Source organism: Neophocaena asiaeorientalis, unplaced genomic scaffold (assembly GCF_003031525.2).
Source record: "Neophocaena asiaeorientalis asiaeorientalis breed wild unplaced genomic scaffold, Neophocaena_asiaeorientalis_V1.1 scaffold388, whole genome shotgun sequence".
NCBI lineage: Eukaryota > Metazoa > Chordata > Mammalia > Artiodactyla > Phocoenidae > Neophocaena > Neophocaena asiaeorientalis.
Genome location: NW_020172738.1, coordinates 616,036 through 640,906, shown reverse-complemented (window position 1 = coordinate 640,906; position 24,871 = coordinate 616,036). Strand labels below are relative to the sequence as shown.

The 24,871-nt window shown below is 44.2% G+C and overlaps 1 protein-coding gene across 3 annotated transcripts in view; it reads left to right on the top strand.

Annotated features, from left to right (window-relative positions):
• Positions 1-24,871, top strand: part of EIF4E2 (eukaryotic translation initiation factor 4E family member 2) — a 27,423-nt gene that overhangs the window by 1,385 nt on the left and 1,167 nt on the right. Inside the window, exons 2-7 of one of the 3 annotated variants that reach the window (XM_024740530.1) lie at positions 5,773-5,887; positions 6,840-6,974; positions 11,026-11,130; positions 12,641-12,793; positions 12,893-13,029; positions 19,781-19,859. In XM_024740530.1, coding sequence (XP_024596298.1) covers positions 5,773-5,887; positions 6,840-6,974; positions 11,026-11,130; positions 12,641-12,793; positions 12,893-13,029; positions 19,781-19,826 — 691 coding nt within the window. In that variant the 3' untranslated portion in view covers positions 19,827-19,859. Of the gene's footprint in view, positions 1-5,772; positions 5,888-6,839; positions 6,975-11,025; positions 11,131-12,640; positions 12,794-12,892; positions 13,030-14,761; positions 15,029-19,780; positions 19,860-24,871 lie in introns of those variants that run through there. The other 2 variants (XM_024740529.1, XM_024740531.1) reach the window with 2 other exon arrangements.

The following is a 24,871-nucleotide window of genomic DNA, read 5'->3' as shown; positions in this document are numbered from 1 at the left end:
AACCCTGCGACTCCTAGCTTCAGATCTAAGTCCTGCCTCAGTGGAGCTTTCTGCCAACCCTATACCCCTTTCTCCGCCGAACTGAAGAAATCAAAATTTCATTTTAAGGAGGCACTTCATGCGTAATCTGGCCCAGCCCTACCCAGATCGTTTGGAGGTTTGCAGTGAGCTAATTTAAGCGTGGCAGTAATGGCTTCCACGGGCATTTGGCTATTTTTCACGTATTATTTCTGCTAATTCTAACAACCCTGTAAGGGGGTCATGTTACCTCCTTTTACAGATAAGGAAAATGAGACTCTGAGATTAAATAACTTGCCCACAACAACGGGAAGGGCCATATGGTGAGATTCGAAACCAGGTTTGTTGTTTAACATTTGTTCAAGCACATCTTGACAAAAATTAACCTGGGCCATTTTTAATTAGTTCTAATTGTTAACTATTCATTATACTGAACATCTGTCTTCTAGCTATGCAGGAAAAAAACAAAGCTGTCTTTCATTCGAAATTAGCAATTGAAGACAGCACTCCAGCCCTTAGTTTTGTTTTTGTTGTCTTTGTTTTTCATGCAAAAAAGTGTGCAGTTTTTAGACCACGGCTGCATATTTGGTCTCTGCATTCTTCACCACATGGCTTCTAAGGACATGTTCCAGTTTGCCAGAGTCCTAAAAGTCCAGTGCCTGGAGTTGAGTACTGTAGTCTAATCTGACAGGCTCAGATTAAAGAGGAGCTCTAGTCTCCTTTTCTGTGTGGCCTTCTATGGACCTAAACTAATGGCCGCCACCCCACCCCTCCATCAAGTCATTAGCTGCCATTGCCATTGATCCTATTCATATGTAAAAGCCTAAGATGCTTTCACTATACTTAAGTCCCTACGGTGTTGAGCTTGGTTTTCAAATCTAGATGCCATATTTGATTTTGTCCCTATTCTTTTTTTCTTAGCCTTGGCCCATTCTTAATTATTGTCCGAACCACTTATTCGACATTCATCCTAGTCTGCCTCGTATTGCTTTGATCTTAGAAATCCATTCATTAAACGTGTTTGCTTTCTGCCACTGCCTGATGCTAGACATGTAAGGATGAATTAGACCAAGTTCCTACCTGCAGTGAATCGTCTAGTTAGAGTATGAGGACATACCTGGGCAGAAGCTTGTGAGCTAATTAGGTGCCACTCAGCCTGGACAGCTTCAGATGCTAATTGCCTGCCTAAGTGTATTGAGTACTGATTTTTCTCTCTGGATTGTATCTTTGCTTCACATCCAGCTTCAGGCTGTTAAGAGTAGCCTCCAGAAGACAGGGTGCAAATGCCTTGCCTTAAGTGTAGGCTGTGAGAGCAGAGTGGTTGCTTAGCTCCACCCTCAAGAAATGATAGCATAAGATGAAGGTCCATTAGGGTTTCCATTTACTATCTTAGAAGGGAGTCGGGAGGTGGGGTCCAGGGATCACAGTAGCATTGTTTCTTCTCTGGCATAATTATTTTTGTTATTTTTCTGTTTCCTAGTGGTTAGCAGCAAAAGCACTAAAAAGAAAGGCATTTATATGCTTCGCTTGGGGCTAGAAAAATGTAAGATGCTGGGGTGACTGTGCCCCTCTTTAACCAGGATTGAAGGGAAAGGACCCCAAAGGATATAGTGGGGAGTTGGGAACTGAGAAAGAAATGATGTGAGTCCCTGTGGTATGCCCTAAAGAAGAGAATTAGGAGCTGTCTTGGGCCTGAGCAATTTTAAAAAAACTCATGAAATGTTCGTAATCAGGAGACAAAAAACCAGCCGTGACGGTACAGCTGGGACAAGTACAAACGTTTATTTGAGGATGTTCAGAGGAGGGAATCCCAACTCAGCCTAGAGAGAGATCAGAAAATATTTTCAAGAGAAAGTGGTCCTGGACTTCCCTGGTGGCTCAGTGGTTAAGAATCTGCCTGCCAGTGCAGGGGACACAGGTTCGAGCCCTGGTCCTAGAAGGTCCCACATGCCACGGAGCAACTAAGCCCATGCCCCACAACTACTGAGCCTGCGCTCTAGAGCCTGTGAGCCACAACTACTGAGCCCGTGTGCCACAACTACTGAAGCCCGTGCGCCTAGAGCTCGTGCTCCGCAACAAGAGAAGCCACCGCAATGAGAAGCCCACGCGCCGCAACGAAGAGTAGCCCCCGCTCGCTGCAACTAGAGAAAGCCTGTGGGTAGCAACGAAGACCAAATGCAGCCAAAATATAAATAAATAAATATTTTTTAAAAAGAGAGAAAGTGTCCTTAGTCTGAATCCTGAAGGACAAGTTAAGTAGGGGAAGAGGAGCTCTCTGAGCAGAGACCAGGTGATGAACACAACAGAGGGCTGAGGTCGAGGACTGCAAGTAGGCTGACCACTGGAGGGAAAGGAGTTGGTTGCACCATGCTGAGGTCAGACTGTGTGTCAGGTATTCCATAGGTATTCTTATTTTTTGTTTTATTTTATTTTTGGCTGTGTTGGGTCTTCATTGCTGAGCGGGGGCTACTCCCTGTTGCGGTGCGCGGGCTCCCCATGGCGGCAGCTTCTCTTGCTGCAGAGCACGGGCTCCAGGCACGCAGGCTCAGTAGTTGTGGCACATGGGCTCAGTAGTTGTGACCTGCGGGCTCTAGAGCGCAGGCTCAGTAGTTGTGGCGCACGGGCCCAGCTGCTCCGCGGCATGTGGGATCTTCCCGGACCAGGGCTCGAACCCATGTCACCTGCATGGGCAGGCGAACTCTTATTAACCACTGTGCCACCAGGGAAGCCCTCCATAGGTATTCTTAAACACACAGTATGCTTGTAAATGTTGTGGGAGTTGCATGCTAGACAGGTTCCTCTTGAAAAGGAAACCAGACCAGCTCAAGTTTAATGAAGGGGAAGGGGCATTGTAAGCACCATTAGGTCTCCCAGGAGTCCAGGGAGGGTGAACCAAGCCAAAGAGATGGCAGCATCACAGACAGAACCATTCTCCTTTCCACTCTCTGCTCATCTGCTCATTCCCTTTGCCCCTACTGACTTTCTGTGCTCTTGCTTGTTGTCTTTATTCCCTTATGGCTTTTCTTGTATGAGACTCATATGACTGCCCTAGTTCCTGAATCCATATGATCTTTCATCTCCTGGATGAAAAGCCGAGGGAGGAATTGGCTCATAATTTTGAGCAAGCCCCTGAGGCATCGCTTATTGGCCAGGCTGGGCCACCCTTTAGTCGGGTGCCCTTCCTTCACAGTCATGTCTTGGCCAGGGTGGGGTTGGGGACGGTCATGGCACCGTGCACGATCTCGGGAGTATATCCTACAGCTAGGGCTGTGAAGTGGGCAGAGCAGGCACCCCAGCCCATGCCTAGCCCATCCATTTTAACATTTGAGCACTTTTTATGTGGTAGGCACTGGGGATTCATGGGCAAAAAGAAAAACAGTGCAAAAAACTTGGCAGCATGTTTCTGCATCTATAAGGTAATACAGGCATACCTCTCATTTTACAGCACTTTGCAAATACCGCTTATTTTCTTTTTCTTTTTTTTTTTTTTTACAAATGGAAGGTTTATTGCAACCCTGTGTAATTAGTGATGGTTGGCATTTTTTCACAATATTTTTAAATTAAGATACATACTTTTTAAAGACATAATGCTATTGCCCTCTTAATAGACTACAGTACAGTGAAAACATAACTTTTATGCACTGAGAAACCAAATAATTTGCATGACTCAGTTTATTGTGATATTTGCTTTATTGCGGAACCAAACCCACAATATCTCTGAGGTATTCCTGTATCTGAGTTACAATTTGACCACTTCTAGTACCTTCCCTGAGAATTGCCAGATTCCATTTGACTGGATACGGCCGGAAAAGTGATTTCGGAAAAGATCTGGAAGTTAATGGTCCAGCTCTAGACTAAACGGCATTCTTACTATCTTTGTGAATTCACCTTCCATTTATCTTTTTGTCTGGATCTAGTGAACTTTAGGTTCACTGACAGCCTTAGTATTGTGTTTTGGGGGGTGGCAAATTATGCTCAGAGACAGGTTTTCTTTGCCAATAGTTTATTTACCACAGATTCATTGTGGGAATTACAGTAATTTCATAAGCCAGTAGCATGCAGATGTCCCTTATTAAGCTAATAAAGAAATAACATACCATACTCCAAACCAATGATAGGTTAGTCACACTGTTGTTCCACGCAAGGGAAGATGTATAAAGTCCAAATTTAGTTCAGTTGTACCTTTATATGAATTGGTACTGGATGAGATGGCTTTGCCAACCAGCAGCTGAAGTCCAGCTGCCAGCTCAAAAATAAAAGTCACTTGTTGCTGGAGCACATCGCTAGGAAACTCCAGCACTGGTGTTGACGGGCAGGCTGATCTCTGTGGGGCCGCTACGTGGTTTGTCACCACTGCTAAAGGAGTCACCTCGACCACAGCAGGAACTAATGTCCCTTCTCTTCCTGAGACTGCTGCAGGGTTTAACATCACTGCCAACCAGGAGCGAGTGGCTTGAGATCCTCAGAGAGCAGGATCAGCAAAGGATAGCTTTGCCCAGACAGAGACGCTTGGATATTCCTCACACAGCTCTCAGTATTTATAGTCTAAGTGTCCCCTCACCGTAGTTCCTTCTTTATTTGTTCCTGTTGATAAGGCCCCAGCAGTGCCGCTCTGGCAAGTGAGCTGCTAGCGCTTAACAATGACGGCAGATGAGATGACATCCTAACACACTTCATTCTTTTATCAAAACAACTTTACTTCTAAAAACACCTTTTTTTTGTCTTTGTCATAAGCAGGTGGATTAAAATATCTTCATTTAAGTCATAAATAAGTGGATTTGAAATCATAGCAAACCACTACACAATACTGGGGGTGGTTTCACTGCTTCTGAAAGGGTGGCACCTAAAGTACATTTGACTTAAAAGGCAAGAAGATGTTCCTTTCTTTTCTTTTTCTTTTTCTTTTCATTTAACATCAATTCAGCATCTTCTGGTGCTACATGTTAGGGCAGCATCTTCTTGTCCTAGATGCTGAAGATACAAAGATTAATAAGACACTTCTAAGGGCCCCTCTAGTAGGAAAAACAGATGTGGGAGGAATGGTACCTTAGGCTGAGGGGGTAGTGTTTGCAAATAACACAGATGTGGGAATATAGGTTGCTTGGGGAGGTGGGAGGAGGGAACGAGGATGCCAGTTGACAGGAGTCAGATTCTAGAGGATCTTATATTTCATTGTACTTTATCCTGCATGGTGGACATCAAAGGGCAAGGGACAGTTGAGAGTTTTAAGCATGGAAGTTAAATGATTAGATTTGCATTTAGAAGGAACATGCTGGTGGCAATGTAATTGATATGACAGGGGAAGAAGGCCTAAACTAAAGCAGTAGCAATGGGGAGGGGTAGGAAAGATGGTTAGAAGAAGTGGCGAGAAAGAAAAGTAAGTTTTTTAACTTCATTTGAAATGCCAAAGCAGTTATTTAATCCAGAAATTCTTCTCATTATTGACTATTTTTGGCAAAGAAAACAATCCCTTTCACCGTTTACCTCTCGCTTCTTTGCGCAGCCTTTTAGAAAACTAGAATGTGGAGCTTTCTGGAATTCACAAGTTAGCTGACGGGCAGTTTCATTTTTGTTTAATCCTCCTAATTGCCATTCTGCATTCTTTGCCGTCTCTCATCTCATGTGCACCTCATTGCCTGTATCTTTGAGTGACTTGGGGTTGGTTTCCTGGTAGTTCATTTGACCTGGTGGCTTTGTTAGATAAGTAGGAATCAGCTCAGTCATGGGGTAATGTTGTTTTGCCTTTCCATTTAGATTGAAAGATGACGACAGTGGGGACCACGATCAGAATGAAGAAAACAGCACACAGAAAGATGGTGAGAAGGAAAAAACGGAACGAGACAGGAGTCAGAGCAGCAGCAAGAGGAAGGTGAGTTTTGTGCTGCATAGATGTGGTTGCCTTTGGACTTGAGACTTGGTTATCTTGGGAAATCTGGAAGATGCAGATTAACTTGATGGCATCCTGTTTTGTAATATCTGATTTTGTTCTCAAAAAAGGTTGTTGAATCACTGGAGTTCATTTTGGGACTTAGAACTTTTCCCTTGCCACACGATCTTGAGATGCTGCCTTGCTTTCCAACATTCTCCTAGCCTGAGGTAGGGGAGATAAACCCTGGAGTTTAACAAGGATGTTAATTGCTTCAGAAGCTGCTGCTCAGTATTTCAAATCCTGCGCATCACTTAGAATTTTTGACTGTTAGTAATAGTGTGAGCTGATTTATCCCACCACATTGAGTACCTTCCAGATGCAGGCATTTTAGGTGCTAAGAGGACACAAAGGTGAATGAGACTGTGGTTGAAGGAGTTTACACTTAACAGTACCAGTGGTACTAGTAGCTGTCATTTATTGAGTACTTACTCTGTGCCAGGCATGGTGCATAGCACTTTACATCTGTTAATTAATTTGATCCTCTCAGCAGCCCCATGAGGTGGTGGTTATTATTTTCCCCACTTTGCAGATAAGCAGCTGAGGCACAGACTGGTTAAGCAACTTGCCCAGCGTCATTAGCCAGTAAGCGATAGGGTGTCATAGAGGAGGCCGACTTGGCCTGGGTATATGTTGAGATAAGATACAAACATAAATATCTATGATAGGAATTAGAAAGTTACAAAAGCATTAAGAACAGAGAAAATGTTAACAGGAACTTATAGTCAGTTAACCACTAACTTACTGTGTCAGCAGAATCTTGAGCCCACTGCAGGTAATTGAGGGTGTATCCTTTTTAAGTGTGGAGGCGGTAAGGGGTGACACTGTAAAATGTTTTCTCAGTGTCAGAGCATGTGAAAAATGCCCAGATTAACACACGTTCTTTAATTCACAGGCTGTTGTCCCTGGGCCAGCAGAGCACCCCCTGCAGTATAACTACACTTTCTGGTACTCCAGGAGAACCCCTGGCCGTCCCACCAGCTCACAGAGCTACGAACAGAATATCAAACAGATTGGCACCTTTGCCTCTGTGAGTACTGGGTGGTTTAATGTAGCGAGCCTTGGTAGTACATTCGTGCCTGTGTTTACATCGTTGTGTATATATACCCTCCTGGTAGCATACCTAGGATTCTGGTTTCCTTAGTTGACTGACCTGAGTCTCTGAAGTCAGATTGGCTCGTTCTTAGATTTCTCATTACACGTCCATAGGTCACATACGTCAGTATCAACAAGTATGTGAATTGTGGAACTGGTCAGAAGGGGACAATACAGAAATACAGGCTTGTTTAAGTAGATATTTATTGAGTCCTTACTGTGCGCAAAGTGTCATGAGGGATACAAAATTTTATAGTACGTGGTGTCTGTTCTCATGAAGCTTGACAATAAAGTTGAGAATAAAATTAGAGTTTTTGTGTTTAATAATCTCCCATTAGGGTTCCAGATATGTTAGTGATTATGCATAAAGTAGCATCTTTTTTCTGTGTTCAGAAAGAAAAGGAAGTCTATGTTTTGTGGGTACTGTCAGTACAGAGAGCCCACACTCTGTCTTATCTCCCTCACAGGTAGCTAGAGTTGCGCACCCTGAGAAGCTATCTGCAACTAAAACCAGTCTTGTTCAGTGAAGGTTATTATATATTTTGTAGGTGCAGTACAGTCGATCTCTGGGCCGAATCAAATGTAGGATTTGTTATTTTCTTGAAATTATTGAGGTATTTGTCCTGTTTAAAATGCAGACACTGGAAAAGAAAACTATAATAGAAAATAAATTTTACAATAAATTAGTGAAGAGGAAGGACACAATAATAGGCACTTTGTGTGATTTCCTTCGATCGTTATGATAGCCCTATGAGGTCAGTGATGTTATCCGTATTTTACAAATAAGAAAAATGAGGCTTGGTTAAGTATCTGATCTGAAGTCTCAAGCCTGTGATAATTTACTTAAGTGAAGGAACCAGTATTGAAACTCAAGTTGGGTAGGCTGTAAAAACCACTTTCCAAAGCCTATACTCTTTTACTCTTCCATATACCAAAATGCATGCCAAGAGGCTCCAGTTTTTTAAAATGTTTGTTTACTAGAAGAAGCTATATTTGTCTGTTTATTATTAATCAGATATGCATATATAACTGATAATCAGATCATCTGATTACTATGCTGAGTTGATATAATTTCAGCCAAAAGCAAAGATCTTGTTTTAGTTGGCCTGTGCTCTCTTACCACCAGTAAATTTAGGCTTTTGAATTATTAAAAATAGCTTGTGCACTGGTACATATTTGGTTCAAGAAATGTTGAATGAATTCAAGGCACTAGTAGGGTTCTAAAATGAATAAAAAACCTTGCCCTTAGGGAAATAAGACATGCCCAGGAATTTCCAGTACAGGGAGGCAGAGGGAAGTGCTGTAAGAAAGCCATGGCTAGAGTGCTCTTGGAGTGCAGAGGGAAGGAATTAATTTCAGCTTGGAGAAAGCCTCTTTGGGAGGAGATGGGTTTGAGATTGAATTTAAAGAATTTGAACATGTGATAAGAAGAGGAAGGAATTCTTGGCAGAGAGAACAGTAGAATTAAACTTAAAAATATCCATGTAGTCCTTAACATCCCTGAATCCACAGAAATTTTGATGGCTTGCTAGACATTACAGGTTAAATGGCAGCCATTATGTTGGAAACAACTGGTTAAGCGCTCAGAGGATCAGAGCAGAAACTGAACTGGGGAGTAAGTTTTCGTTCAGGAATTTGTTCAGTTATTTTAGCATAATTATAACTATTTCTAGCATTTTTCTTTCCCTCTTAAAAAAGGTATATATGAATTTACCCAACTTGCTCAAGGAGGGTTTTTGTTTCTTTTCTTTGGGCGTATATGCTGAGTTGAACAGTTTGTCATCAGCATCATCTTGGGTTAATGCTTCTTTATGCTCACCGGTGTCATGTAATTCAAGGCATTGGGAAATGCCTCACAACATTAAATTCCTCACAAAGAAATAATTACGTCGTAAAACCAATGATGCCAAAGCAGTATTTCCCGTTTGTCCTCAATCCTAGTGTTTGACAGCATTGAAAAAGTTCTTGAAGTTAAGGTAACTACGAAAGCCGTGTCTTGAAATGGAAAGAGCATTGGACGTGGGGATCACAAGTGCCATCTGTTCTACTGCTTGACTTTGTGGGCTAGGGCAAGTTCTGAAACCGTTTCCTCAATTATAAAATGAAGAAGGTAGTTGAGATGATTTCTGAGGTCTTTTCTGCACTTCATATTCTGAGTCTAAATGTTTATTTTTTGGTTTCAGTTGGGAGCTCCAAAAATGAAAATTGCCTTAAGAGAAGGAAAAAAGATAAAAGTTTAATACTATTTCTCGATCTGCTTACTATTTCATCTCTCCTATGGTTTGGATATAGGATTCTGGCTATAAGATTATATAGGATGGCTTTAAGATTGCTGGAGACCAAACAGTTAATAAAGCAATGCTCAATTGGAGGATTGGGAATGGTTGGTGTACTTTGTCCCCACCACCCCCTCAAGTCCTGATTCACAATGAGCCATGGTTTCTAGTAGGCATACTTCATTTCTTTGCACTGTGTTAGGGTGGGAAAAGATTATTGCTTATTGTATGCATATGACCACTCACTGTCCCAAATCACTGCGTGTAAGCATGGCAGTGGCTGAGATGAAACACTGCATTGAGGTCCTACAGATGGCATTCATTCCTAATTTCTTTGTAAGACATTTCCCGCGTTCCTGCTCTCTAGAGGAATGGAAGGCACAGCCATTTTACACAGTCTGAGGTCTGTTTCTCCTCAGTTGCTATCCATATCTGGGAGTATGACCTGAGTCTCTGTCTGCTTGGTACCCATTTTCAGCTGCGCATTATGGAGTCTTGCTTCATGTTTAATTTAGAGCCAGCAGTGTCTTGACAAATACCAACTGTTTCTTCAGACTGTTCCACATTTTCTCTTTCCTCCTAAAGTGTGCACTTCACTGGCCAGTACTTCGTAGCTATTCTCCATGAATTGCAGAGGAATAGGGAAGTAATCTCTCCTATCAGATCACTAGTGAGAGAAACAGAAATGGCATGCTGAATATAAATAAGCATGCGTTTTATAGAGAAACACGTCTAATTTTCTAACAGGACTGTGAAGGAGGAGCAGAGAGAAAATTTCTAGCTAAGAAAAGGGACTTAAACCCTAAGTGAGAGGCTAAGTCCTGCTTGGTTTTTGGACCGTCCTGGCCTTAGCAAGGGCACCATGGTATGGAGTAGTGCATGTGGTTGATTCTGTCACTTAATGCTCAGTAACTAAACAAATAAAATGTATTTCATTGTAGCTAATGCTATATTTGACGGTAAACATCTTCGATCAAGAAGTGCAGTTTGGGCTTCCCTGGTGGCGCAGTGGTTGGGAGTCCGCCTGCCGATGCAGGGGACACGGGTTCGTGCCCCGGTCCGGGAGGATCCCACGTGCACTGGGCCCGTGGGCCTTGGCCGCTGAGCCTGCGCGCCTAGAGCCCGTGCTCCGCAGCGGGAGAGGCCACAGCAGTGAGAGGCCCTCGTACCGCAAAAAAAAAAAAAAAAAGTGCAGTTATAAATATAAGTCATGAGTGTGTAATGTACAGCACAATGACTAGTTAACTCACACAGTTAATAATACTGTATTTTTTTTTAAGTGATTTGGTTCTAAAGAAATGCATTCAGGCTGAGGTTATGTGGCATTTAATCTCTCTCAAGACTTAAGTGGTTTTAATTGTGTAAAAACAAGGTCCTCTTACACCGTGTGATGATTATCCTGTGATTTCTGCAGGAGAGTATGTATTGACATTGACCACCTAAGGCTCCTAGCTGAGGCTGGCATTTCTCACCTAAAGAGTTTATTTTTATATCAACAATATTACGTTATTCTTTTATCAAAATATACAGTATGCTTTCCTCTAACATGCCTTCCTTCCCACACAGTCCCCCAAATGAAAACCTAACCTCCAGAAATTAGAGCCTCTAGCAGAGTGTCTTCCGTGTTTATGCTCTTCTCTTAAATAAATCTCACATTCATTCAAAGAAGCATAAGAAACATCTTTTCACTCTGCTGTCTTCTCACTGCAGGTGGAGCAGTTCTGGAGGTTTTACAGCCACATGGTACGTCCCGGGGACCTGACAGGCCACAGTGACTTCCATCTCTTCAAAGAAGGAATTAAACCCATGTGGGAGGTGAGGACTGAAAGCCTCAGACTGCTTTTCTGAGCAAGTGTTTTGTTTTGGGGGTTTTTTGTTTGTTTGGTTTGGTTTTTTTTTAATTTAAAAATTTTTTTTTAAAGCCATGTCAAAATTGAAAGTATTTTATAGTTTTCTCGGGACTTCCCTGGCAGTCCAGTGGTTAAGACTGTGCGTTTCCACTGCAGGGGGTGCAGGTTCGATCCCTGGTCGGGCAACAAAGATCCTGCATGCCTTACGGTGCTGCCAAATTTTTAAAAATTTATTTTAATTCTAAAGAAGTATTTTAAAGTCTTCTCTGAAAGCTGCGTCACTATTTGGTCCCTTGGAAATGGGACCTCTAGGAAAAGGCACTGATTCCATTGTTTGTCTGTGTGGATGGTTTTCAAAGATTGTTTTATCACTAAAATGGTATTATAACAACATTAAAGGATTTTTAAAAATTACTCTTCCCGTAGAACTGGTTTTGTGTGTGTGTAATATATTACCATAGGGTACATATGATTAAAGTGAGTAAAAATAAGCTTATGGGCAGCAACTGGAGACCCAGAGCTGAGCTCTATGATCTCTTTGCTGTAACCCATCTTCTCTATTCTGATGCCAGAGTGTTTTTCTAGAAGACAAACGGGATCACCCACACATACCCCAGTTAAAAATCTTATGCAGCTCTCCATCGCACACATGATCTTGCACCTAATTACCTTTCAGGACTTGTCACCCATCATCTCTAAATCCTCCCTTCACTGTAGCTAGACCTTCCTCTTTCCATCTCTGTCTCACAATCAGAGTTTGCACACTGCCGTGTTCTTCCCAATGCTGGCAGAGCCCTTCACGTGCTTTACCTGGCTAACTCCTGTGTCCCTCAAGACCCGGCTTAAATGGTTTCCTGTTCTTGAGTGTTTCTGTCATGTTCTTTCTGAACTTCCTGTGCGTATCTCTGTTACAGCAGTACTTGTCAAACTGTACTGCTGGAATTAATTTTCTTGTCTATCTTCTTCACTAGACTGGATCTAGGTAGAGACTGTGGCTTCATGTCTGTATTTGGGACATGGTAACTCTTGATAAACTTCTGGCGAATGAAGTAAGGAAATCTGTTTGAAATCTGACATCATTTCATTTTGATGTAGTTCTGAAAAAAGAGGATGATGATGATTATTATCATTTTGGCATATATTATCATTTTGGCTACACCGCAGCTTGCGGGATCTTAGTTACCCCACCAGGGATCAAAACTGGGACCCCGGCAGTGAAAGTGCCAAGCCCTAACCACTGTACCGCCAGGGAATTCCCAAGAGAGGATTATTTTTAAAGGGTCCGTTTGGCCATTTTTTCCTATAGAGTTGAGTAATTGGGAAGCAACAAGACTTCTTAGTGATCAAGGGATCGTTGGCCCTAAAGCAAAAGAGCTGTTGTCCCCTGCATCGGCAGGTGGACTCTCAACTACTGCGCCACCAGGGAAGCCCGTGAAACCATATTTTAACTTTAAATGCTTTCTCTCTTTTCACAGGATGATGCAAATAAAAATGGTGGCAAGTGGATTATTCGGCTGCGGAAGGGCTTGGCATCCCGTTGCTGGGAGAATCTCATCCTGGCCATGTTGGGGGAACAGTTCATGGTTGGGGAGGAGATCTGTGGGGCTGTGGTCTCTGTCCGGTTTCAGGTAAGCCACCCCACGGGCAGGTCTGCTCCTCATGTTGCCTTTACTCTTCTCACTGCTTCTGATTTGCTTTGATGATTCCTTCTGTCGTTCCTCCTGTAGGAGGACATTATTTCAATATGGAATAAGACTGCCAGCGACCAAGCCACCACAGCCCGCATCCGGGATACGCTTCGGCGAGTGCTTAACCTACCTCCCAACACCATTATGGAGTACAAAACCCACACCGACAGCATCAAGTATGTGTTGTGGGGGCTTGCGGGGGGCGTGTCCCTAAGTCTAGCAAAAGTAGGTCCTTAGTTGGGCCCAGAGGAATGTGGTCGTACAGAGACTGACTTCAGGAGAAGGGACAGACCAGTCTTCCCCTAGTGCTTCTGGCCACTTGTAGCAGTTCTTTGCTGGCAAGGTTCCCTGTCCACCTACACCATGGGGTGCTTTTTATGAGAGAGAGCCCTTCCGCAGAATCCCAGTTGCACTGCCTGGGCTTGCTTTATTCACACAGGCTGTCTTGTCTTTCATGCACTAACCACTGTCGTAGAATGAAAGACAAAGTGCTCTTCTTTTTCTTGCTGTTTTTAAGATAATTTCACTGAACAGTAAGGCCCTCCTCCCTGTCTGCCCCTCACTCCACTTTTGCATGTCTTTTTAACCTGTTAGCTTCAGTCTGTTTTCTTTGTCCTGGGAAATCGACTTCGTATCAGGAGTGATGACTCCACTTCCTTGTGTGTAGAGCTGAACTCGTAGAGGAAGCAGAGCAGCGTGTTTGTGGGAGTAGAATGTAAGGGGACCATGGATGCAAAGGGGAAATTAGCTTTGCAGTCCACCTAAGACTCAAGGAAGTGGAGCTGGACGTCCACAAATGAGAATCACTGGCTAGGGTTGCTCCTTCAGTGATTGAATGTCATAAATAAATCCAGGTGATTATGAAAATGTTGTGGGGAGTGGCTGTTAGATTTTTCTCACAACTGGAGGGAGAGCGAGCCAACTAGGAGTCAGGACTTGGAGGTTTAGTTCTCTCCTTTGACTCTAATATCAGTGTGTGCCTTTGAAAAGTCTCTCTGCCACTCTGCTTCAGTTTTCCCATCGGTAAAATGGGGGATAATAACGCTTTACCCAACAGGGTTGTTCGAGGCTGATTTAATCTTTGTAATTGAAGGTCCTCAGATGGAGAATGCTCTTACAGGGCCAAGTATTATTGCTCTCATCGTCATCATTAGTAATAATATCATCATCCTGCTTATTAAAAACATTACTAGTAATGAGCCCAGCCATGGTGTTCAGCAGGCAGACCATTTGGGAATCTTTTTCCCCTGAATTTACAGATCGTATTGTGGGTGGAACTGGCTTAAACTAGCTAAGCGCCAGTTTTTAATTGGGAATGCTGCCATAGGAGGTGGTCTGTATCACATGGCTGGGTGTGGCTCATTGTAGCCACCAACAGTTATTAGCTAGCCATGACCCTGATTGCTTGCCTCGGCAGTCCCGGGTCAGCATTGTTTTTCTCTAGGCAGATTTTTCCTATTCTTTGTTCTGGAATACAGGTAGTTTCTCCCCTCCAGCCAGACTCAGCCTAGGCTGGAGAGACCCACACCTACCTTTTCTAGGACTCTTACATTCAAGGTTCCCAAATGCTCCCCACCCCCATCCCCCCCAGAAGCAACCTTTTCACCTGGATAGGAAAGGGAAAGAGGTATTTTTCAGCTCTCCCCTCTCCACTGTTCTCCCTCTCTAATACCCTGAAGCAGTTCTTCCTGACTTTTGTAGAAACACGTACAAGTCCTTAGAGTCTAGGAGAGCCTTTAGGCTTATTGCCTTAGTCTGCTGCTTGCTGCTTTATCCAGAGGTCTGCCTAGTACTCCAGCCCTGCAGCTACAGGGACCAGAAAGCCCTCCTTGATACATAGATGCTACTTTTCCCTCGCGTCTCCCTCTCTTTCTCTCCCAATGTGCCAACATTTTGCACTTTCACTAGAATGCCAGGCAGGCTGGGCCCCCAAAGGCTCCTTTTTCAAAACCTCTGGAAGCCGCGGTTGAATGTGCCATGACCCTCTCCCTCTCTGGATGGCACCATCATTGAAGCTGGCATCATCGGAGTCTCTTGTTCTGTTGGCGTGCTACCTGGAAGACCCTTCTGTCCCGGACAAGAGGAATCGGAAGAGCATTTTATGTTTTAAGAACAGGCTGACACGCAGCAGCTACAACAACAGCTGAGATCACTTAATAAATGGTGCTAAACTAGCTTGTCTCATGCTCTCGCTCTTTATGGTGCATCAAAGAAGTGGCCTTTCAGACTGACTGTCACCATATTAAGGAATGGCACAGACTTCTCCGTGGAGGGCCATCCGGGGAATGCAGCCTCATTTCCATAAGCCCATTGTATAACGTCACATGGTATTTTGTTCCAGTTCTGCTGAGGTCCGACATAATGAGGTGATATCTAGCTCTCAAAATGAGGCCCCATTTTTTTGGTATTTGAATTTTAGTTTCCATCTAGTCATGCCGATGACCAGAACAGAGTGATTTCTGACTTAGAATTCAGCTTGAAAGTCCGTACGGTTGGAAAGGGGGATCCTTGGCCTTTGCTTTGCTGACTTTGTTTGTCTTACTTCAAAGAAATCTCTTGCTTGGAGGTAAAGCCCTGCTTCCGTCTGTGTGCGGCTGTACGTATAGAGCTTCCTTGCTTTGTGTTAATGGGGTTTTCTCACTGTGCTAAAGCCGCCCAAGCCACAAGCTCTTTGCCAGCCTTCTCCCTTCTGCTCTCCCCTTAGAGCCAGATCATCTTCCTCTTTGAGCTCGCCCTGCTTGCACGGTCTCAAGGTTCTAGCCCTTCCCTTCCTCCCAGTCCCCAGGGTTGTTGTGCATCAGGACCTGGTGTGGGGAGATGTCTTTGTCCTGCTTGAGTGTGCTCCTTAGGGCATCTGACCATACATAGCACATACCAGCCCCTCATGTGCTTTGTGGCTTGGCGTGTATGTGCTACAGCTCGGCCTTCAGGCCCCTAACCTGCATGTAGAATTTCAGCAAGCCTTACGTTACTTTAGGCTTTCTGAGGAGCTACCACCAAAACCAGAAATGAAACACTTGCCCGCACTAGGCCAGGTTGCCTGATCGCGCCTGTGAAGGTGGCTGTGGGCGTAACGTGGAGTTTGCCAGAGTGGCTGTGCGCTTCCATTATGGCAGCAGCGCCCTGAGCTATACCATCCTCACTGACCATCGGGCTCCACGTGGCCTGGGATCCCACAGAACACACACTGGGACTAAAGCGCCCTGGGCTCAGCATCCTGGAGGTGTTCGTGTCGTTGCTTTTTTCTATTACGTACCCCAAATTGGTTGAAGGACCTAGAAGATGGAGATTTGTTGATGTATGGAAATGCCTATTCTCTCTGTTTTCAGTGTTTGTCCAAGAATTACCTTCTATGGCCCTTTCCCTCTTGCCTTCCACTATAATGTTACATGTATTGACCTTAATTTCAGCTAATGTAACTGGTCCAGGGGATGAGCTTGATGTCACCTTCCAAAGTAAGAGTTGATGAGAAAGCACCAAACTGACCGTGAGACCCCTGTGATCCTTGCCACAACTGAGCAGAAACCGGAACTGTTCTGCTTTGTTCTGCTCCTTGTGGCTCTCCCACAGGTGTGGCTCTGTTTGAGCCAAGGAACTGGAGCTGCTTGGACTTGAGAATTCCAGGGAAATGAGGAAGAAAGAGCCGCAGTTCTCTCCCAGCTACTCGGGAGATTAGGGCTCCTGGAAATGGTGAGGGGAATGTTTTTAGGGGTGGCTTAGATTTCTCAGTCAAGCGTACCTCCACCTTGCTCTGTTTCAGTCCAGTCTCCAGTGTCCTTTTTCAACTATCTGGTTTTCCCAGGCTTCCCCTGATCACTGCTTGTGGCCTTTTCCTGCTGCACTCCCGAGAGGCTGATGCTGCGCACGGGGCGTGACGAGCTGCTTTGCTGCAGAGGGGATGCTGCCTGCTGCCTCGTACCCTTGCTTATTGCCAACAGTTAGCCCCTTAAGGGTGCGTGGGTCCCACTGTGGAACTGGTTCAATTGAGTGTTAGCTCAGGGGTGTGGCTCTTTCTAATGAGGCCAGTCATAGCTGAGATTTCAGAGATTTGGGTCCTTGCAGGCATCAAGTGATTCACTGTATCTGCCACTTTGAGGACAATCTCATAACACAACCAGACTGGCAGCCCAGAAGCACGGGACCACAGGATAAGACTTGGGGCACAGAGCCATATAGAGCAGCAGTGCCTCTTGTGAGGAAATGCCTCTTTGGAGTAGTCTCTTGAGTCCCTTCGTGCCTCTGGCCTGGAATGGGAGAGGGAAGACAGGGCCAGCTGCACTCAGTGGGCCACAGTGTTGGGAAGACTGACCAGGCCCCTCTGCAGAGAGAGCTGAGGGTAGGTGACTTCTCTTTATTCATTTATTCTAGAGGAGAAATGGGTCGAATCACGGGGACTTCACCACATCTAGATTTCATTGTATTTAAACATTGAACTTCGTAGGCAAGAACCAACCATCCCTTCTCTTGCCATGGCTAAATCATAGCCAGGTGGCACTGGGTCATACCAGCATAATTGCTGGACTTTGCATTTGTGAAATGTTCCCCCACGCTGATGTTCAAGGTAAAGCCCAGACTAGCAGGAAGCCAAGTTCGTCCATGAGTATGAGGGCCAGCTGAGTGCAAGGCTGTGAACTGAGATTTGGGCCAGAGTAGGGGCAAGTACAGAGTTACACAGAAATGAGATCTCTGCTCTCAGAGTTTGCTTTCTGGTAAGTGAGCTGGCAAAAGGTGGTCTTTAAAGGACTCATTGTTATCCTGTCATTTGAATGTGTTTAGAATGCCCTGTAGGCTATATTAATCTCACGGTAATTTAAAAAAGAATATTTTTTTAAGAAACTCAATTTACATGACAGTTTTAACATTTAACTTGTTCTTTCTTTACCTTTAAAAGAAACAAGTTTTAATATTACTAATATGCCTGGGATGCCAGATGGAAAATAGCTAGAACATTCGCACCTAGTTTTAGGCGTTTGATTTGCCTCTTAGTCAAGCATTGGCCTGTGAGAACCAGCGATTGTACCAGTGACTATGACCAGCTATTTTATCTCCACTGAATCCATATGAGGAAACTTCTTTGCCCACATTCTTCATGTTGAAGTTTTTACATATGAAGAAAATACTGCTGAAGAAAATGGGAGGGCAGTTTAATACTAAACTGGATTAGAGGGGACTCTGACATCCATATTTCTGAAGGTTCTTGACACAGAACTTCTGTTTGGACTAGTGTGGGGCTTTCTGGAAACAAAAGGATAAATGAGGTGAAGCTTCAACACAACCATGTAATTTCTTGTTGACACCTAAATTGCTTAAATAGAATTTAAATCTCACCTTTAGAGCAAGAGAGGGTCGTTGCCCAAGCGTCAGAGTTTGCTTTCTCCTTATCTCCATTTGTGAAGAGTGAAATGACCTACTGACATCACTCGTGGACTCTCAAAGTTCATCACGTTACCATCTCTCCAGAAGGAGCTGTGAAGCAGATGTCTTTCTGTGGAAACTGAGTTTGTGAATTGATAAAGACTGGCATGCTTATTGGGTGCTCTTCCATTTTCCTTCAGTTAACATACCTGTATCAGTATTTTGGCAATACTCTCTCTGAAGAAACCATTAACTGCAGATCAGTCTCTTATTCCGAGAGATAGATACATCATTAACTTATAAATGCTGCTGTTTACAAGATACTAATATTAGTATTAATACTAAATACTAATGAAACTGGTGTGAATATTGCCTGGAAGAATGAATTTGTTGTGCCAGGTCTCTGTATTTAATCCCTTCCTATTTAAAAAAAGAAAAGCTATCTGTAGGAGACCTACTGATAAAACATATTTTAGTGGCCATAATATTAAACCTGCAGTGAGCTAATAATTTAGCACATTAAACCCTATATGTTGTCACCATGGGTATATCACCCCTTTAAACAAGAATGGAATAATTGACAGTAAGGAGTTTTAGATTTAAAGGCACCAAATTACCCATTTTATATATAATTCCCAGGGAAGTGACCTGACACTTTGTCCCTAAGTGGCTGAAAAATGGTTAAGGCAAACAGGAAGGACATAAGCTCCTCTCAGAAAACTTGAGGTGCGTTAGGGCTTCCAGATACACAGGGGATCTAGCTTTCTCCTGGTTTTTGGCCAGCAGTCACCAAGGCCCTGGTCTTTGTGGAGCATCATTCCAAGAGACTCTACCCTCAGTCACATTTCTTATCCCTTTCTAACTCCAATTTCTAAATTAAGTTAATAAGCATTAAAGTTGTGTTGAGCATTGGCCCTTGGAAATTTTGAGCTGCTGTGACATAATACAACTTAATTTTAAGATAATAGTTACTTGGGTATTATCAGAAACATGTAACCTGATAAGAATTTGGGTCTGAGTTTAGAAGGGTCAGAAGGTTGGAAATACGAAAGCAGATAAAGTGGTGTAATTTCCTCATTGCGTCTTTGGACATTGTGATGCTGTTGGGTACCTGCCTTTACCGTCAGGGTGAGGCCTGATGAAGAAAGATCGTTTCTGCCACCTGTCCTCACGTCCCCAAGGCAGAAAGCACGGCTGCCCTTCGCCTCAGTGAATTGGAGGTGTCTCCCATGGTGGGTGAGCTTAGCTCTGACCTCACTGGTCTCCCCTGTAGACTTGTTGAAGGAGTGGCTAGAAGAACGTGCAAATCCTCTAGGGAGTAGTGAGGGCCAGACTTAGCCAGGAGACGAGCCAGGAGGAGTGCCAGCTGCCCCTGAAAGGTGCCGGCCACCCCGCTAAGCTGAGAGGAAAGTCTAGGAGGGGAACCTCACTGCTGTGCTTCCAGGTATCGGTGGGCTCCACTTGACCTTGAGGTACCTGAAATGGGGTGTGGGTTTATCTTGTCTGTTCTCTCTTTGTTAAAAAGCCTTTGATCTGAATGTACTATTGTGTTTTTTGTCTCTGGTTTGCCAGGGCCTGGGAGGAGTTTCATGGCCTGGTGAACAGCAGCGGCCGCTGATCGGACGCTCCCCCTCTGTCTCTCACACTCAGGGTAGGGCCTTGTCTACCTTCTCTGTAACCTTGTGACATACCTCTCAACCGTAGGACCCTCTTCCCAAGGGGATGCCCTCTCCCCACTTGTCCCCAGGCTTGCCTCTGCCAGCATTGAGCCTGCTTCAGCCCCTCCTCATGGACTGATGCCACAGTCTCAGAGGAAACCGCTGAATCCAAAGCCACTGACTTATCCTGCCTGGGTCACATGTCTCCTGGTGAAGCCCTGGGCAGGTCGATGAGCCTCGCTACGCTTCTGTTTTCTGATTTGGAAAATGAGTTTCCACGGACTGACATGTCTCTGGTGTCTTTGGATGCCAACATTCCATGATTAGAAATGGCCCAGAGATCCATTTTCTTTTGCCCGGACATGGCCATTTTTAAGCCGTCTGACAGTGTCCTGTGACTAATAGGACAGTTCCACAGGCCACAGTATGGGTTAGGTGAGAGGTATGTCTCGTTTGCTGGTGGTATTTGTCAGTTGTGAGGAAACAAGTCATGGAACTTCTGAGTTTCAGCGGTTAAAGTGAACTGGGGGTAGATGTCAGGGCTATGTAGGAGGCACGGTTCCAGGTTGTATTGTGGCTAGACCACCACGTGTTTGCTGGCAGAGAGAGACCCTGGGATATCGAAGTCTGGGTCAACTGAAGCATTCACTTTAAGAATATTTGTATTTCAGTTAAGGGAGTTCCAAGTCCATGTCTGTATCTTTAGCAGAAGGAGTTGAATTGGGTAAATTTATTCTGGATGAGAGGAATGGATAAAAGGATGGTATCTCCACGTGCCAGACCCGAGAGCACATTCCTGGACAGTAACTGTCCCCGCCCCAAACCCATCCCTAAGAAATGGAGAATTTCTAAAACGGAAAAGAACATGTCAGCTGTAGTAGCTGCTTCAGAACTCCCCTCTCCCGGGAAGGAAGGGAGGCTTTTTCAGGAAAAGGAGACCTACATTCCTCAAATGGGCTAAAGAGATGGCATGACACTGTGAGGGACAGAAGCGGGTGGCCAGGGGTCTGAGTAATAAACAGTCCCAGAATTCCTATACACTCATGCCACTCATATCTGTTTTTTCAATAGTTTAATTCCTTTATTATAAATTCAGCTTCTAGATGATAACATTAGATTTTCAAAATTGCAATTTAAAGAGTTTCTCTGGATAGTCAATATAGAATTCTGAGATGGATGAAAACCATGTATCAGCTCTAATGCTGATACATTGATGTGTAGGCTGGAAAGCAGCAGATACTCAAACCAGTTACATTCCCAGAGGCCTCTGGTGCTCTAGTGGGCGTGTTGTAACAGCGCCACCATAGTTACTTCTAAGGTTCCTTTTCTTCTGCTTTTAATGTCCCTGAAATTGCATGCTTACAGTGAATGTGATAAGAAGGGTTTTTGTCGTAGTTTAATTGGCAGCATTTACCTCTTGATGGTGGTGCCTTTAAAATTCAACAGCATCTTAGGTTCCATAAAAAAAAAGCTTTAAAATGAAACTGGAATAGACAGAATGGAAGACGTAAAATCATTCCCTCTCCCCTCAGCTAACACTAAACTCCCCAGGAAAAGATCTTTGAATTGCTTTGAAAAGTCACCATACAGTTGCGTAAGTTGCATAATTGCTGTTTTGTAGTCTCTTTGTTCTTTTTGTTGCCCCCCGCCCAATATCTTTTTTATAGGGCAGATTGAAGGGAGCATTCATGGGTTAGGTGTTCTCCTTGAAGCACAGACTTGGGAGAATGAGAGGAGTATTAGAGTCTAAACAAAAAAACCCAACTCACTTCATTGTCCTAACAGACTTGAGAAAGACTTCATATTTCACCTTTATTGATTTAACCTTGTAAGTGGTAAAAGGGGTGTTCCAAGGAGATGCGCATACCCAGCTTGTGGTGGTTTGAGCTGCCGTTTTAGAGGCCCCAAACTTTAGCCTTCTTGTCCTCCCTCCCTCTGCTCCCTTCCAAGTAGATCACTATCTATGAAGAAATTAAAAACTGCTATTTAAATAATTCTTGAACCACAAATACTTTTCCTCAATTTATCTGATGTTTTGTGACGTTACATGTGGCTGCTAATATTTTAGGAGTATGTCATTTGACCTCTATTACCATTACAAATAAACGTTGCCCTTTTAACCATGGCTTCAGTAGAAGTCCCAGTTAGCTGCTGGTTTGGGGCGGTTATGGGGTGGGATAGATTCTGGGTCCCTGCATGTCTAGGCTGACATGCACAGAAGCAGTGATCTCTCTTGATGGAGAATGAACTTGGTGTGGTCACTCGGTAGAGATGAGAGATTGAAGTTTGCCCTAGTAAACCTAGGGGGTTTGCAATTTTGTTTGCTTTGCAGGGAGGGAGAGAGGAGGAAGCCAGAGCTGGCCTGGGCCGGACAGCTGGATAGCCAGAGAATGATTCCCTGAAGACCGTGATGTAAAGATGTTGTCATTTCCTTCTAAACGATCTGTTATATCATTGAAAACCATTGAACAAACCCAAACCCAAAAATCTTCCCAATAGTCTGCACATTGCTAGGCGCTTGGAGGGTCTAGCTTTCCAGAGCTCAGTCTAGATTGTCTAAATTTTAGTTTGCTTTTAAAAGAAGAGAAGCCCATCTTTTAAAAAGAAAAAAAAAAGAAAGAAAAATTGCTTGTGGCCTCTGCCACTTCCTGTCTACCTTCTCTCTTTCTCCTAATCTCTCTGTGCCCTGCAGCCTGGGGTGAGGGACATAACTGAGGATTAGTTCCCAGCTGGTTTGAGGTGAACACATTCCTCAGGCTAAATTTGGCACCAAGCTCTTCTCAACCCACTTTTTTTTTTTAGAAAGGCTGGACCTGAGCCGCCAGCTGCCACCCGCCTGCTTCAGCCTGTCATTGTCAGGAGCCTGTTGCCCACCCTCATTGCTCTTTGTTTTTCTTTATATCAGACTCTTTTTGGAAAAACTCAGCTGGATTCTCCTGGCTCTGTTACTCTGTCCCTCCCCATTTCCATTTTACAAATAAACCTCAGAATGATTCTGACTTCTTAGAGATTTCTGACTATGAAGAGATCTGTGGCAACAGAATTAGAATCAATATTACGTATCTTAGTGGGAAGGTGCTGTAGAGCCCTTCAGCTTACCTGCCACCGGGAGGGTTTGTTCTGGCCCAGCCCCAGCACAGTGCAGGAGTTCTCCAGAACGTAGGTGGCCTGTGTACGGTGATGATTAATCCTAAAGATTCTCTTCTTTACATCACTAAACAGCAGAAAGGGCTGAGTCCAGATATTTGCCTGCCATCTCTCTTACTCCAGATAAGACAGATAATTCTCCCACAGTCAGAAGATTCTCTGACTCTACCTTCCCGCACCCCTGGCTTTCTAGTCTCCCTGCTGGTTGACTTTTGTGATCCAGTTGATCTGTGGGGACAGAGATGGCATCAAAGGGGAAGAAGGAAGCAGCAAATCCTTCCTAACCACTTCTTTGTTATTAGAGGTGTCCTCCGTTGTGCAGACTCTGTCACAGCACAGCGTCCCTAAGGGGACTCAAATAGCACACCTCAGTTACGCCTGCTTTTCTGTGTCTTATGATCAGATGCACTCTTATTCTTTGCTAGCTTCTTGCGGCCCCTCAGTGGGGTCTGCCCTTTTGAAAGGCCCTTTAAAAAGATGATCACCCCACTAAGTTCTCTTTGTGTTGGGTCTTCAACTCCTTAGATGGAAATCATTGAAATTCTCAATAGCATTGATCATTGAGCTGCATGGTCATGCATGTCAGTTACAAAAATACCAGTGGGCTTTTGAGATAACATCAGTTTCTTCCCAGCCAGAGTTCCCCCACGCCAGCTCCATCCAGTTTCCCTCTCAGTGTGCTTGCCTGCGGTTATTCTCTGTGTAGTGAGGGCTGTGAGTTACTGTCAGCCTGCCACCATCGTGGAGGAGAATCTGTTAGCCAGCAGCAGGAGAAAACTGCTGTTTGGCTGGGCTGAGCATATTCCTTCGTCAGTATTAATTCATTCTGGACCAATTGCCAGATACCCAATCAATTGTAGCAATTTTAAGACAGGTCAGTTAAAACCAAAGCTTCTAGAATGTTCCATTAAAATTAAATGGAAGAAATCATTCCAAAATCAGGTTAATGAGAATTTCTGTCTCAAAATTTCAGACAAATTTAAGTCTGAAGCACTGGGCCAGAGCAGTAGATGCAGTGACCTTTAAAGCCCCTTCCAACCCTGAGATTTGGGGATTAAAATGGCGATGCGAACTGCTAAGGTGTTGTTGGATTTCTAGGCTGGAACAGGAGAGGTACTAGTGGGTGGCCAAACCTGTCTGCATCCAGTAGGAGGCAACTAAGAAGACATCACAGGATCTGTTACACACACACACACACACGCACACGTGCTGTTTCTAAAGTAAAGTGTACTCAGGTTTCACCTCTTAGAATATCCTTTCATAAGCAGCTATAAGTTTTGAACCAAGGGATTTTTGGTTGGTTGGTTGATTTTTTTGAATATGTAATACAATCTCTCATCCAATTTTTTTTAAAAAATGCATGTGCGTGAGTGTGTGTTTGTGTGTAAGAGAGAAAGAGGTTTCTGTCCCACTCTTTCTCCATCTGCCCAGCTTCCAGTGTCCCCTCCCCTGCCACCACACTGCCCCAGGTAACAGCGTTTTCTTAGGTATGACTTCCTTGAGGCAGATATGAGCCTTATTTCCTCACTCACACAGGAGGCAGCCTATCAAGTCCACACACTGTTCTGCACCTCAACGTTTTCAGTCTCTCTTGGCGATCTTTCTGTATTAGTAGAGTTTCTTCTCCTTTCATTTTTTTTAAGCTGCACAGTACCCCTTTAATATTTAGTCCCCTATTAATTTTTAGTCCCCTGTTCACACGCGTTTGGGTTGTTTCTGACCTCTTGTAATTGCAACCAGTTGAGTCCAAGTGACTGAAGGGACTCGGGAGGCAGGTTGCTGTGTTGGCATTAGATGAGCAAGGAAGGAAGGTCCTGGGGTGTCAGGAGGGCCCGAGAGCTGCCGAGGCCAGGTTTCC